Below are 13,541 nucleotides of genomic sequence, written 5' to 3'. Positions count from 1 at the left end.
AATGGTTGATGTGGAAGGAGCCAGCTCATTGCAGTGGCGCCATTCTGGACTGGTGGTCCTGAGTTGTATAAAGAAGGTAGCCAAGGAGCCAACAGGAACAAGCCAGTAAGAGCAAGCCTTTCTTTGTGGTCTCTGCTTCAGTTTCTGCCCTGACTTTCTTCAGTAATGAGATGTAAGATAAATCATCGTCTTTGGTCAATGTTTTCTCATGGCAACAGAGAAAGCAAAGTAGAACAGGCAGCCCGAGGCCGTGGGGAAGAAACAACAAAAGAAGGGAGATTCTCTTGTTCCTGCTCAGGGTAGTTAGAATTCTCCTCTGTGGGAAGCCCCTAGTCCCCTGAAGAAGCAAGCAGACATCTCTAGGGCCAGGCTAGGGGAAATGGTAGTGTTTGAAGGAAGGACCAGGGAACAGAAACTGCCACATAAGCCTGTCAGCTATATAGCTAAATGCTCTTGGGACATGGCTAGCCTTGCCGCTCTGCTCTGCTCCCTCTTCTGGTCACCAGCTGATGCTTATTTAGCTTAGTGTTTGGAGGCCCCCAGTGGGCAATCGTTCTGATGTCTCCTTGGGTTTGCTGCCATAAGAATGTGTATTCTGAGCTTTAAAAGGGAGCAGTCAGAGCCGCTCTAGCTGAATCTGTCCTCAGTGAACCTCCGCCATTGGGCACATGCATTGGCTCTGTCTTGGCTACTGGGGCCACTTGATTCCTGTGGCAGCGCATCTGTAGGGGCTGATGAGGAAGGCTGGCTTGTGTTAGCTAGCCAGTTACTGCATCTCCCTGGCTGTGTGGTCCTGTTCTTTGTCGGATGTTTGTTAGTGGCATGGATGTACCCACACTGGCACACAGGTCAGAGGAGGTAATGGCTAGTTTTATGTCAACTTGACACAAGCTGGAGTCATCAGAGAGGAGAGAGTCTGTAGGGTGTATTTTTAGTAATTAATGGAGGAGGCCCAGCCCATTGTAGGAGGGGTCAACCCTGGGCTGGTGGTCCTGGGTTCTCTAAGAAGGCAGGTTGAACAAGCATGGAAAGCAGTAAGCAGCACCCCCCTGTGGCCTCTGCATCATCTTGTGCCTCCAGGTTCCTCCCCTGCTTAAGGTCTCCTAATCCTTTGGTGATGGACTGTGATTTGGAAGCATCCTGTCTTCCCCAAGTTGCTTTGGTCATGGTGTTTTATCACAGCAGTGAGGTCCTAGTAACCCTAACTAGGACAGAGGACAACCTGCAGGAGCCACTTCATCTCCTACCATGTTGTTCAGGCTTGGTGGCAAGTGCCTTTCCCTGCTGACCTGTGCTGTGGGGTCAGGACCATCATGACGCATCATTTCTATTTGTGATACTGCTGGGCACACTGACTAGGCAGGCAGTGGTTTGACTGCTTTCCTCATTCCGTCACTAGCTGCTGGGTACAACTTGTGGATGACTGGTATTTGTGGTCCCAGGAATGAGCTAGCAGTGTTTCTCAGAGAGCAACACGGGGTTGATGACTTGGGTAATGGGGTACACCTGAACTTTCAGCACATAGGAGATAAGATGCAGGAGGAGTTCAAGGCCAGGCTTTTTGCTACACAGTGAGTTTCAGACACAGCTGGAGGAGGAAGATGGAAGAGGTGAAAACCCACACCTTTTGTAAGCAATCACACAATGAATGTGGTGCGGTAGCTTCTGTAAAATATTAGAGATAATATGCTTTGGCTTGGCCAGTATCCAAAAAGAAAAAGGGAAAGTGGACAGTCGGCGCAGGGCTACAAAACCAACTGCTCACTTCTGGTACCTTAACGACGTACTTCCTGCTACTGGGTAGCCTTGCAGCAGCAGCAGCAGCAGCAGCAGCAGCAGCAGCAGCAGCAGCAGCAGCAGCAGCAGCAGCAGCAGCAGCAGCAGCAGAGCTGTCTTAGGTGTCTTTGGTTCACCACCTGCAATGGTCAATGTTCCCTCCATGCCAGAGAAGGAAACACCAAACTGGGCTAAATTGTATTGCGTACAATTTAGGAGGGTTGGCAGTGCTGTAGTTACACTATCCACCTGTGGGTACCAAACCAACCCCAGTAAGCCAGGAAACAGTACTTGCCATCTTCATAAACAGTTAGTGGGCTGGGGGGAGAGAGGGATGGCTCAGATGGTAAAGGTGCTTACCAGCCAAGCCTGGTGACCTCGAGTTTCACCCCCGGGGACCCAGATAGTGGATGGAGAGAACCAACTCCCAAAAGTTGACCTCTGACCAGCACAGGTGTGCTGACTCGTGCACATACACATAGATAAATATAAACTTTGTGATTTGGGACTGCAACAATATTTAGAGTAGGGAATATACAGGCTACAGCTGCCATAAAGTGTTATATGCTGTCAACTATGATATACTTTCCTGGCTTCTCTGGGAGGGTAAGCTGTAACCACCAACTGCCATTTTTAAAATTTATTTTTAATTATGTGCGTGTTTCTCCACGTGAATATGTGCACCTGAGTGTATTGTCTGTAGAGGCCATAAGAGGGCATTCCCCCTGGAAATGGAGTTACAGGCAGCTGTGAGCCTCCTGACCGGCACTGGATCCCCCAGAAATGGAGTTACAGGCAGCTGCGAGCCTCCTGACCTGGGTGCTGAGAACTGAAGTTGGCTCCTGTGTAAAAGCAATAAGCATATTGAGTGAGCCATCGCTCCAGTTCCCAAGAAATTCCCTGTTTTTGGTTTTTCCAACAGGCCTGGCTGTCCTGGAACTTGCTTTATAGACTGGGTAGATCCACCAGCCTCTGCCTCCAGAGTGCTGAGATTAAAGATGTGCACCACCATGTCCAGCCCAAGAAATTCTTAAAAGACAAGGTCGTTAATTTTTTTAAAAAAGTTTTATGTCTGTAGGTGTTTTGTTTGCATGAAAATGGTATCATGTGTCTTGGAATTCCAGCTGGATGCAGTGAAGACACAACGCCAGAGGCTTATCAATCTACCCTCCCCCCCCAACCCCTCTTCTAATATCTGAACAACTGTAATCAGCTTGAAGAAGTTAACGAAGAGTCAGCGCCCCTATTCCCTGGGCTTGGGGACTGAGGTGGTTAATATTGGGCTGTCTTTCTAGGGAAAAGTAGTGGTTTTGTTGCAACAGGGAGGATTAGCTAGGATTTATTGCATAGCTATAACTTATTGGTAGAAATATGTATAATTGTTATTAAGATGAAGTTATAATTTCTTAAATGGTACAAGATTTACTTTGATTTCAAATTTAAGGTTTTTATTGGTATGAACTTCTTATTGATATAAAAGTGAGATGAATATTGTTACTCTCATAGGCATTGTGCCTGTATAACACATTTAGGAATACAAGGCTTAGACCCAGTCCTTCTTTAACTTTTCTAACTGATTTGAGATGGTCAGCCTGTGAGTTAAGGGACTATAGCAAATTCATGGCTTTGAGTTTATTGTTAGGGTGTTTTCTACATTTTATTTAGAAATAGCTGAGAGGAGTTAACAGACAACAGTCCAGATTACCTTACGTGGATAGTTGGTTTTCAAAACGTCAGAAGTCCACAGAATTGACGTTACAAACATTTCTGTATTAATGTTCATTGTGATTAGAGACCTGTCTGCTCCTGACAGCTTCCTGTCTTGGATTCTAAGAAGATATTAAGTATCTTTGGAGTTATTCCAGTTGTGGTGAGACAGCCACTAGGCAAGAATTGCCTCTTTCCATCTACAGACAAATTACTGTCCAGAAAAGGACACACTTGCAGAAGAGTCGACTGATTATATCTGCTAAGACAGAGTAATCAGCCCTTAATAATTCTGCATCACTAGGTCTGTCAGATGATCCTGGGCCAGAAGGCTGAAGATTGAATGCTCCAACGTTTTGTAGTATAGGGACTGTCCAGCTGTCCAGCAGTCTCTATAAATTAGCTAAGTTTTAGAAGCTATGCTTTGTGCTTCCCATAATTTCAGTTAACTCAGTCATTCTGGATTTTTGACAGGGTTGAAAACTTATAGTCTCATAGCCAATCCTGGCTATTTACCTTGAGAGAAAAGATTTGAGTGGATGGTTTTCAGCTGACATTCATTCTGAAGCCAAGAAAAAAGCCAGGTTCAGAACTAAGTCTTTTAGTTAGGAGAGATGACAGAGGTTCTGTTTAGTCAACAAAATGACGGACTGGGTATTAGGTCTATCTTGCACCTTACTGACAAAAATTGGTATAGTTATGCTCTAATTGTATTTTGAGAGAAAAGTTTTATTTTAACAGGAAGGGTGATATGTAGGAGGAGCTAAGGTGGGAGGAGTACAGAGAGGAAGAGAAGGAGTAAGGAGAAGAGGAGGAGAAGGAGAAGAGAACCTAGGTGATGAGAGAGAGAGAGTGAGGGGGAACATGGAGGCGGATGTTCACATGACTCTGCCAGTCAAAGATAGTTGATCTAGGTTGGGTGTTGGGTTACACTTCTGATTGATATTGAGCATTACCAAACTTATAAAGCCTTTGATTAACATTAAAAAAAATTGTATAAAAGCAAAAAGGAGAAGGGGGCATGGGATAGAGGTTTTCTAGGGAGGGGAAATGGGGAAAGGGGATGGTATCTGAAATGTAAATAAAATATCCAATACAAAAAGTGGTACCATGTCCTAGTGCCTGTAAGAGCAGAAGGGGTTGGATCTCCTGGAACTGGAGTTACAGATGGTTTTGAGATGACGTGTAGGTGTAGGAATCAAACCTGTGTCTTTTGAAAAAGCAGCCAGTAGTGGTTCTTGGGTATTTTTAAGTTTAAACTATAAAAGAAGATCTGTATCACCACATTAAAATCTCTAAAGCCATGTAAAACCCGAAGGCATTAAAATTTATTAAATGATGCAGTAACAACAGATTCTTTATTTACAATAGCATTATTTAACATCAAATAAGCAGATAGCATCAGCAAAGCAATAGTAACTTGCATAAATGTATTTAAAATTTCTCTGAATATATCTACCTTTGCATAAACTGCTCACACTAGAAATACAAACATCAATGCAGATGAACAAAGTGATGTTCAGAGTCAACTCTGTTTTGAAAATAAATCACAACCTGAAACACTGTAAGCTTTCTCCTGAAGAACCATAGTTAATATATTGCTTAATTTTACCCTTGTATAATCTTTTCATATACACATATCTCAGATGCAACTTCATGAGGAACTGTACAAATAAAACCCACAAATGACAAAGGAAAAAAAAAAGACAGTTAAATGTTTGAAGATATGGGTCATCATCACTGTTCAATAACATACGGGTAAGCGATGATGTACTTATTCAAAAATTGTACACAATTCACTATACAAATATAATACATTGGACAGCTATGTAGGAATATACAAGACTTAAAAACAGATCTAAGGCATTATGCTAGGTTTTAGCATTTTGAGGTTCTTGCACATAGCTTTTACCTGTAGTAAGAAACTTAAAAGATTTTGTTTTAGTCTATAAAGAAACACCAGGGAGAAAGTTCTAATTAAAATCGAAGCCACTACAGTGTTTTCTTTTTGTGCAGAGAATGCTTTGCTCTTCGGCAGCGTAATACCATACAAACAACTAGAAAATTTTAAATTCACACCAACAATTAATGGCTTAAGTTGCATTTCAAAATTGATTGTGTATCTTTGGGTTCTGCAAGTGGGTCTGCGCCTCTCAGTTCACGTGTCACACCCATACGAACTCCATTTTTAAACACAGATTAAAAATTCCATCTTAGGCTGCAAAAAAAAAAAACCATTGCTTTCCATCATTACAGGTTGTAAGAGATACACGTGTGTGTGTGTGGCGTTTTAATCTGAGTCAAATGAATAGGTTGCAGTAGTAATACAGCACACTTCTCAAACTCAGCATGTTACATGAACACTTAAATGGATTTTACAACCAAGGTCAGGTGGGTGGGCTTTTCACATTATGCTTTTCACATTAAGTCACCATAAGAAAACACTGATTCTATGTTCTGTCAGACAAAACCAGGTACAAATGTGTTGTGTAGGGCGTGAGCAACACTGGTGGGGGTGGGGTGGGGGGAGACTGGGCTGGCATTGGCTCTGAGAACATGGTCTGGACTCCTTCGCTGACTTGCTCCTCCTGATCAGACGGAACCCAGTGTGTGGCTTCTCTGAGCTGCGAGAGCATGTACACGCTTCACGTCATGATCATGGGCTACTGCCGGGTCAACATTAGAAAACAGTGGTAGATTGGATGAATGCTGAAACGTTAAGATTTTGTGGCTGATGTTATAGTGAGATGGGATTTAATTCAAAACCAACCATATCTGTTTTGAACTCCATTTTCTTTTGTGCTGTGTGAAGTTAAAAGTTATTTTACCTACCTCACATTTCGAAAGACTTAGATATCTGAGAACAGGTTGAGCTCAGCAGTGTACCACCTGAGCCTCAGCCTGGGCTGGAGTTCTGGGTTCCATCTGCTCCCTCTGCAGCACGGATGTGCAACCCAATGGTTTGGTGGGAAAAGTGGAGTCTCAAGCAGACACGTGAACTGGTGGCCAATGGGGAAGTGGTGTTCCTTGGCCACCTCCCTGCACTGAGATGCCTCTCAAAGTGGAAAAAGGGATCGAGATGCAAATTTCTAGAAAGTTCCTTAGCATGGAGCAGCACTTCCAGATAGATGATTTACCACTTGTCTTTGGGTCATGTCTCTTTCTATATCTCCATAATCTGTAGATATATAGGGAGATAGAAATATAAATAGGGTAGTTTATATGTTTTTCACCCTGCCAGGAATACACAAACAAATTTCAAGGAAAAACTCTGTTCCTAGAAAGCTTGGATGATGAGATATTACAAAATGCTTTGTTTTTAGACATCAAAAAGACATCATTCTGAAATTTAGGTAAGAAAGTGTGTGGCTCAGGGTTGGGGAGGATTGAAAAGGTCTCAGTTCTGGGTACTGCAGCTGTCTGAAACTGACACCAGTTAATAAAGGTTACTCCCGACAGTGGGCAGGAAAAACAACCGTCAAAGTGGGCCACTTAGTAATGTGGTCTTTCTAAGGTTTATTAAGAAAGAAAGAATATAAACATATAAAATCAAGACTTGGTTCCTACAGCGGCTGCGTATCATAGATTAGATACATGATTCATGAGCAGAATCTCAAAGTTTAGAAAACAAAAGGTCTTAAATCTACAAATCAGGTCTAATCAAGGCATTGGCCGCCTTTACAAAACACCGTTAGGAGACATTGCTATGAAGATATCTAATTTAATACTGAAGTACCTCATTTTTTGAGTCAATCCCACAATATGTATACCTCACAAAATTATACAGTTAAAACACTTAAGTTTGGAACTTAAATTATTGCTCGTTTACATATAAATTGGATTTTTATGTACCTTACAAAAACTTCGGCTTTGTCAGCACTGCTAAAAAACAAAATTAAAAAAAAAAAAAAACAAAAACCAACAACAACAAACCCACATGCAGAGGTTAGATCTGTCGTGACGGCTGCCGTCGATTTCATTAGTATGTTCTCTCATTTTGGAGGCCTGAGCGGATGGGGCAGACCAGGCTTCCTAAGCACATGTCACAGCCTGGCTGGCACTCCATGTTCACTTTGTTCCTCTCCCTGACAGGACATGCATGGTCACTGGGAAGCTGCTGTGAGTGGCTGGCACAACACTAAGAGAAACAAAGGGCTTCCCTGGTCTCTACGGTGTATGCTGTTGTTTATGTTTCTATTTTAAAGGAATGAAAGAGGGAGGGACAAGAGAAGGCAGGGAGGGGAAGAGAGGAGATGCCAATCAACTATCTCAATGATCTAAAAACAATTTAGAAATAAATATTTCTTTTGAATTCATGATTTAGGGGAAACTAGTTTGGTTTTAACAGAGAAACAGAACCTTGTTAATGTTATCAGCCTCTTTCAGGAGCCTGCTCATCTGTTCAACTGGGCACTCCTTCCAACAGTCTTGGCTGTCGGCTTCCTGGAGATAGAACTCTGCCTGTGTTGGTTGTCCCTTACTAGGTGTGTCAGCACTCACAGCGCTGTCCGCAGTGTCTGCCCTGTCTCCATCCCAACCAAATGCAGGCTTCAAGCTTAGAACACCTCGTGTTGGACTGTGTTAAAATTCCTTTCTTTCCTCTAGATAAGATTGTAATCTTTTATACTGAAGAGCCACGGAAAACAAAGCAAGAAACCAGTGTCTGGAGCCGAACAGGAACAGGACAAGAGCATGGTTCTCCTCAAATACACACATTTAAATACATTCAATCAGAATGGGGATGAAGTCGGCCTGTGGACGTTTACTTTGCAGGAGATCTAAGTTGCACTACGGTGAATGCAGTGAACAGACTGCAGGTTGGTCTGGAGGTGGGCTGCAGGCTGCAGGGAGAGGCAGCTCTTCTGGTGGCAGCCAAGCCAGCACGCTCTATGCTGTGGGCCAGGGCCCCACTGTCTGCTGCTGGGTCCTGGGAGAACTGGTAGTACGTCAGGTGTCAGGTGGGTCAGCACAAAGAGACGCAGTTCTCCAGACTGGTGAATGTCTGTAATCCCAGTGGGTTGAAGAAACGCAGACAGCTTCTCCAAGGTCAGCAGTATTTCTGAACGGAAACAGAAAGGTCGTGTGAGGACGCGAGGCTCTGTATGTCTGCTTGATTCTTTCTGCTGCCACCCTGGCCTATTGCTCCATCCCTCACACTACTCTCTCAAATGTGTGCACCACCATATGACAATAGCAACACGGTTTTAAAAAGATAAAAACAATGGCGTGATCATCACAAAACACAAAATATTAGCTTATTCTAGATGACACGAAGGTCCCACATTTAATGAGAAGATGTGATTCTGACATGGGAAGGCAGATGGCGCTGTTCCTGACTGAATGTGCCATGGACAAGCTCAACAAATCAGTGTGAATCTTCCTGCAGACTGCAGTGAGAGTCCGGATGGACCATCAGTCTCTGCAGAACGACTTCTGCCTCCCAGCCAGGCGTGGTTGCATAGGCCCTTAACTCAGGAGGTGCTGGCAGGGACCTCAAGGTTAAGGTCCGCCTGGGTACTAAGTTCACACTGCCACCCAAACCCACCATTTTGTAGAATTGTGTACTTAACTTGCTTGTGCGTACATATGTGCTATGGACAGATGTTGACATCTGCTGTTTTTCTTGATCACTCTACATTGGTCTTTGAGGCATGGTCTCACTGAATCTAAAGCTCCTTGAATCAGATAGACTGGCTTGTTTCTTCTCCCCTTCACTGAAGTACTGGGGTTATAGGTATGTGCTACCATGCCCAGCTTTTTAGTTGAGAGCTGGGGATTTGAACTGAGATCCTCATGTTTGCATAGCAAGCACTTTACTGAGTACCTCCCTAGCCCAAGAATATTCCTTTGGCATTTTAAAAAATTTGTTTGTTTTTGAGACAGGGTCTATAATCCTGGTTATCCTGGAACTCATTATGTAGACCAGGCTGGCCTTTGTCTCACCAAGATCCTTCTACTCCTACCTTTGTCTCCGAAGTGCTGGGATTAAAGGCGTATGCTACCCACCAAGCCTGGTTTCTTTTGATAAAAAAAAAGATTATTTGATGTTTTATTTTTAATTTGTATGTGTATAGGGTGTAGAGTAACTCCTGAGAGTAGAGTTACAGGTGGCTATGAGCCACTGACCTGCATTGAGAACAGAACCTCTTAAGAACAGCAGGTGCTTTCACCCACTGAGCCTCTCTCTCCAGTTCTCTTCTCCACTTTTTAAGACAGGGCCTTGGAATTCTTTACATAAACCAGGTTGGTCTCTCATTCACAGATACCTGTCTCTGCTTCCTGAATACTGGCAATAAAGGTTTGTGCAAGTGCTCCCCTCCCTAGATTGCTCGGAGTCACTTTCAAGGTCCTAGGAGGGTCTGCTCACCCTGACTGCATTAAGATAAATACCCCTCCCCCCCAAAGATAAATACCCCACTCTCAACTCATAATCTAGACGACTATATGCAAAGACTGTACTGAGCAGCAGGTACTTGAGGGCCACTAGAGTCTCTGTTTGGAGAGAGAAAGCCAGCCAGAAAGAATGTATGTGCCTTCTGTGTCCCCATAAGCATTCTGGGCACTCCACAGCTAGATCTTGTATGAGTTCTGAAGATCAAGGCTGGGAGTCCATTAGCCTCGCCAGAAGAGTCCTTTCGGGGAGGTGGCTCTGGGCTGGGTGACACCCAGTGCTCCAGGCTTTCTTCCTCAGCTGGGTTGGTTGTTGGTCACCAGCTTCCTTGGTCCTCACCTAGATTCTACCACAAGATGGTGAACCTTTAACATCCATGAAGCCCTGACAGAGTCCAAAAGGGACATTGTGTCTTGGCTTTGGAGGCTCTTCCCTTCTGAGATGAAGCACCTGGATGTTTAAGGAGACTGACGACATCTAAACATATAGTTGAAACTTTTGCTGTATCTCTGTGCCTGTCTTCCTTCAGGACCTGAACAGCAAGGTGGGGGAGGGCACCAAAGAAACAATTTGCTCCTTTGGGCCTTAGAAATCCCTGTGGGAGCCTACTTGTCTATCTGGGGAGTGGACAGTGGTGCTCAGGTTAAGAATAGCTGGGCATTCAGAGGCCAGCTTGCTTGGGCTTGCTTTCTGATCTCTCCAGACCTTGGACAAATCATTACATTCTTTTTTTTTTAAGGAATTTTTTTTTTTTTTTTTTTTTTTTTTTTTATCTAGTTGATGTATGTGAGCACACTGTAGCTGTCTTCAGACACACCAGAAGAGGGCATCAGATCCCATTACAGATGGTTGTGAGCCACCATGTGGTTCCTGGGAATTGAACTTAGGACCTCTGGAAGAGCAGTCAGTGCTCTTAACCACTGAGTTATCTCTCCAGCCCCCCAAGTCATTACATTCTTAAGGCTGTAGCTGGACAGACGTGTGGTATCGGAAGCAACGATCAAGGACATTACACGCATGGACAACCATGCTCTGCCTTACAAGATTTAACTTCCTCCTTCTGGAGGCAAGAAAGCAGAAGACACAAAGGTGGGCAATTCCTGGTGCTCCTGCTTTCTCCCTGGGAGAAAGCAGAAGCCCGAGCTCTCCGCTTTGGAGGGCTTGGCTAGCAAAGGGTTTTTCCCAGACAGCTGCTCAAATGCTACCTGGCTCAGGTCGTGCAGGCTGGGGTTAGTTAGAGAGGCTAAGTTGTACTGTGCCACACTCACAGAGGGGACGAGAACCTGTCCTCAGAGTATGGTATACTCTGGCTAGGCTCCCCTGGCACTTTTCAGTTAAAATGGGCTGTCCTCTGAGCTTGCCTGATGTCACCTGATGCCACTGTGCCTCAGGTAAGTGGAGCCAAGGTTTCGGACCTCTGCTTTAGCGTGTAAGTCACTCCTGAGCTCTTTGCACTAGCTTTCTGTGAACGCTATGGCTACGGGGGAAGCACCAGCCCTGTGAAACACCTTCTGTATAGACTTTATCCCAGTGCCTGACATGCTTACCTGATATGTATATATGCCAGACACAGATAAAAAGAAAGATATAGTAATTGGTTATAAGGACTGGTTAATCCTTATAACCACCACGTTTTAAGGATATGTATGAGGAACAGCTATAGTACCCCTAATCACTGTCAGTATTTCTGGAGCCCACGATCAGGGCTACAAAACCCAGAAAAGCCACAATGGGGAAACAAATACATAACACTACTGAGAAATGGGCTGGGTTCACTCTAAACCTGAAAACTATTAATAACAAAAAGCATCTGGATTAAGAAAATTCAATGTTCATTTATACCACATTTTCTCCACTGGAATCAAGTTATTGTTTGTTTGTTTTTGAGTATCCTGAGGTGGACCTGAAAGATTATTTAAAAATTTTACTGTTTATGTGTTATTTGCAGGCATCCATGTGGAGGTCTGCAAACAATGCTGGGAGTTGGTTCTCTTTCTACTCTGACTTCGGGGATTTAATTCAGGTATCTCCCTGGCCCTTGCTTTATTTTTTGAAACTGGATCTCATATAACCTGGGCTGGCTCCAGACTTGCTAATGATACTGAATTCCTCATCCCCTTGCCTCTGTCTGACAAGATGAACCTTTTTTGAGGGTCACTGACTGTAATTTCATTTTGTGTAGCGTGCTTTCTGTGTAAATAGTTATTTTCTTGTTTTTTCAAGGTGTGGGAGGGGGCATTATTTTTTTGTTTAAGCCCAGGTTGGTCTTAAACTCACTGTATAGCTGACTTTGAACTCCTGACTCTCCTGTGTCTGCCTGCTCAGAGCCAGAGTTACAGGCGTGCACCACTGTGTCTGCTGTTGTTGTAGTGTGTTCCTTTGATCCCAGCATTTTTCAGGCTGAGCCAGACAGAGGCCTTTGCCCTTCAGAACATTCACAGCCACCCTAAGGTGCACTCTGGGCTCCTGCTGCTTACCCGAGATGCATCTCCCTCCTGCTTGATCATGTCCATTCCAGGCAGTTGGTTTGAGAAAAGGTTGCCTCCCCTCAGAGCAGGGTCATTGACCTGTGGTGGCAACACATGACACATTTCCGGTTTTAGGCTTTGTACCCCTAGGGAAAAGTGACTACATCACCATGACCCCACAGCCTAACTAACTGCTCTCCACACGCACACTTTGGGGCAAAGGAGGCTAGAAATACTACTTGTCTTCAAAAGCAAAGTTTATTTGCATATTTTCATTTATATCCTTTTTTTTTTTTTTTTTAAAGCTGGTTCAAATCAGGCTGGTGACTCAATCCTGTGAGTGTGAAGCACCTGAGACCATCCTGACACCTCTGCTACTCAGGCAAGTTATACATTAGCAAGAGCAACGTAAGAATAACCAAACAGCGCTGGCTTCCGTGAGCAGACTGGCCAAATAACCTACTCATTAGCATTTATGTATTTCTTTAAAAACTCTTCTTCTTCCATTTATGTGTGTGATGTGCACGTGTGCTGTGTGCCGCGAGTGTGGAGGCAGAGGCTCTCATGGGAGTCCTGGACCATACTCAGGCTGTAAGGCTTGGTGGCAGCTGCTTTTACTCACTGAGCCAGCCCATCAGTGCTAATAGAGACTAATTTTTCAGAAGACACACTGTAGTTGTGGGTTTGTTTGTCTTGGGCTTTGATATTAACTCCAAAACTCAAACCCATTTAAATCCATGCACACATTTCAATGGTCTGGGTTGCTGAGTCCATCAAGCTGTTCTTGGGAGGGATGACTGTTCTGTTCTGTGTCTCTGTGTACCTCACTCTCAACACTGGCCTGACAGAGCAAAAGCCGCTCATGTCCACTGTGTGGGCCTTCACTTCAAGCTCACATCTTCTCCCTTCCCCTCTCTGACAAGGTCTCAGAGTTCGGGCTGGCCTGGAACTAAAGTCACCTCACCTGCCTCATAAAGTAAAACTTTAAAGACTGTCCAGAAAAAACCCCATGGCACCTGCACTGGAACAGCAAGGGGGCCAACAAGGTGTCAGCCTTCTCACGTAAGCAAAACAGACGGCACTGAGAGTGACCAGCTGGCAGGAAGCGGGCCCATGCTTACCATAGGTTTTAAAAAGTTATTTTTGTTTTGTTTTGTTTTTTGAGACAGGATTTTTCTGCATAGCCTTGGATGTCCCGG

General features: G+C 44.2%; 1 protein-coding gene across 2 annotated transcripts in view; it reads right to left on the bottom strand.

Annotated features, from left to right (window-relative positions):
* Window positions 1–4,789: 4,789 nt before the first annotated feature.
* Window positions 4,790–13,541, bottom strand: part of Ncoa2 (nuclear receptor coactivator 2) — a 235,971-nt gene continuing 227,219 nt past the window's right edge. For both annotated transcript variants that reach the window (XM_076924349.1, XM_076924348.1), the window contains 2 exons: window positions 12,352–12,441; window positions 4,790–8,542 (listed from right to left, as the gene is read on the bottom strand). In XM_076924349.1, the coding sequence (XP_076780464.1) occupies window positions 8,531–8,542; window positions 12,352–12,441 (102 nt within the window). In that variant the 3' untranslated portion in view covers window positions 4,790–8,530. The remainder of the gene's footprint in view (window positions 8,543–12,351; window positions 12,442–13,541) is intronic.

Source organism: Arvicanthis niloticus, chromosome 25 (assembly GCF_011762505.2).
Source record: "Arvicanthis niloticus isolate mArvNil1 chromosome 25, mArvNil1.pat.X, whole genome shotgun sequence".
NCBI lineage: Eukaryota > Metazoa > Chordata > Mammalia > Rodentia > Muridae > Arvicanthis > Arvicanthis niloticus.
This window is presented reverse-complemented; position numbering and strand designations above follow the sequence as displayed.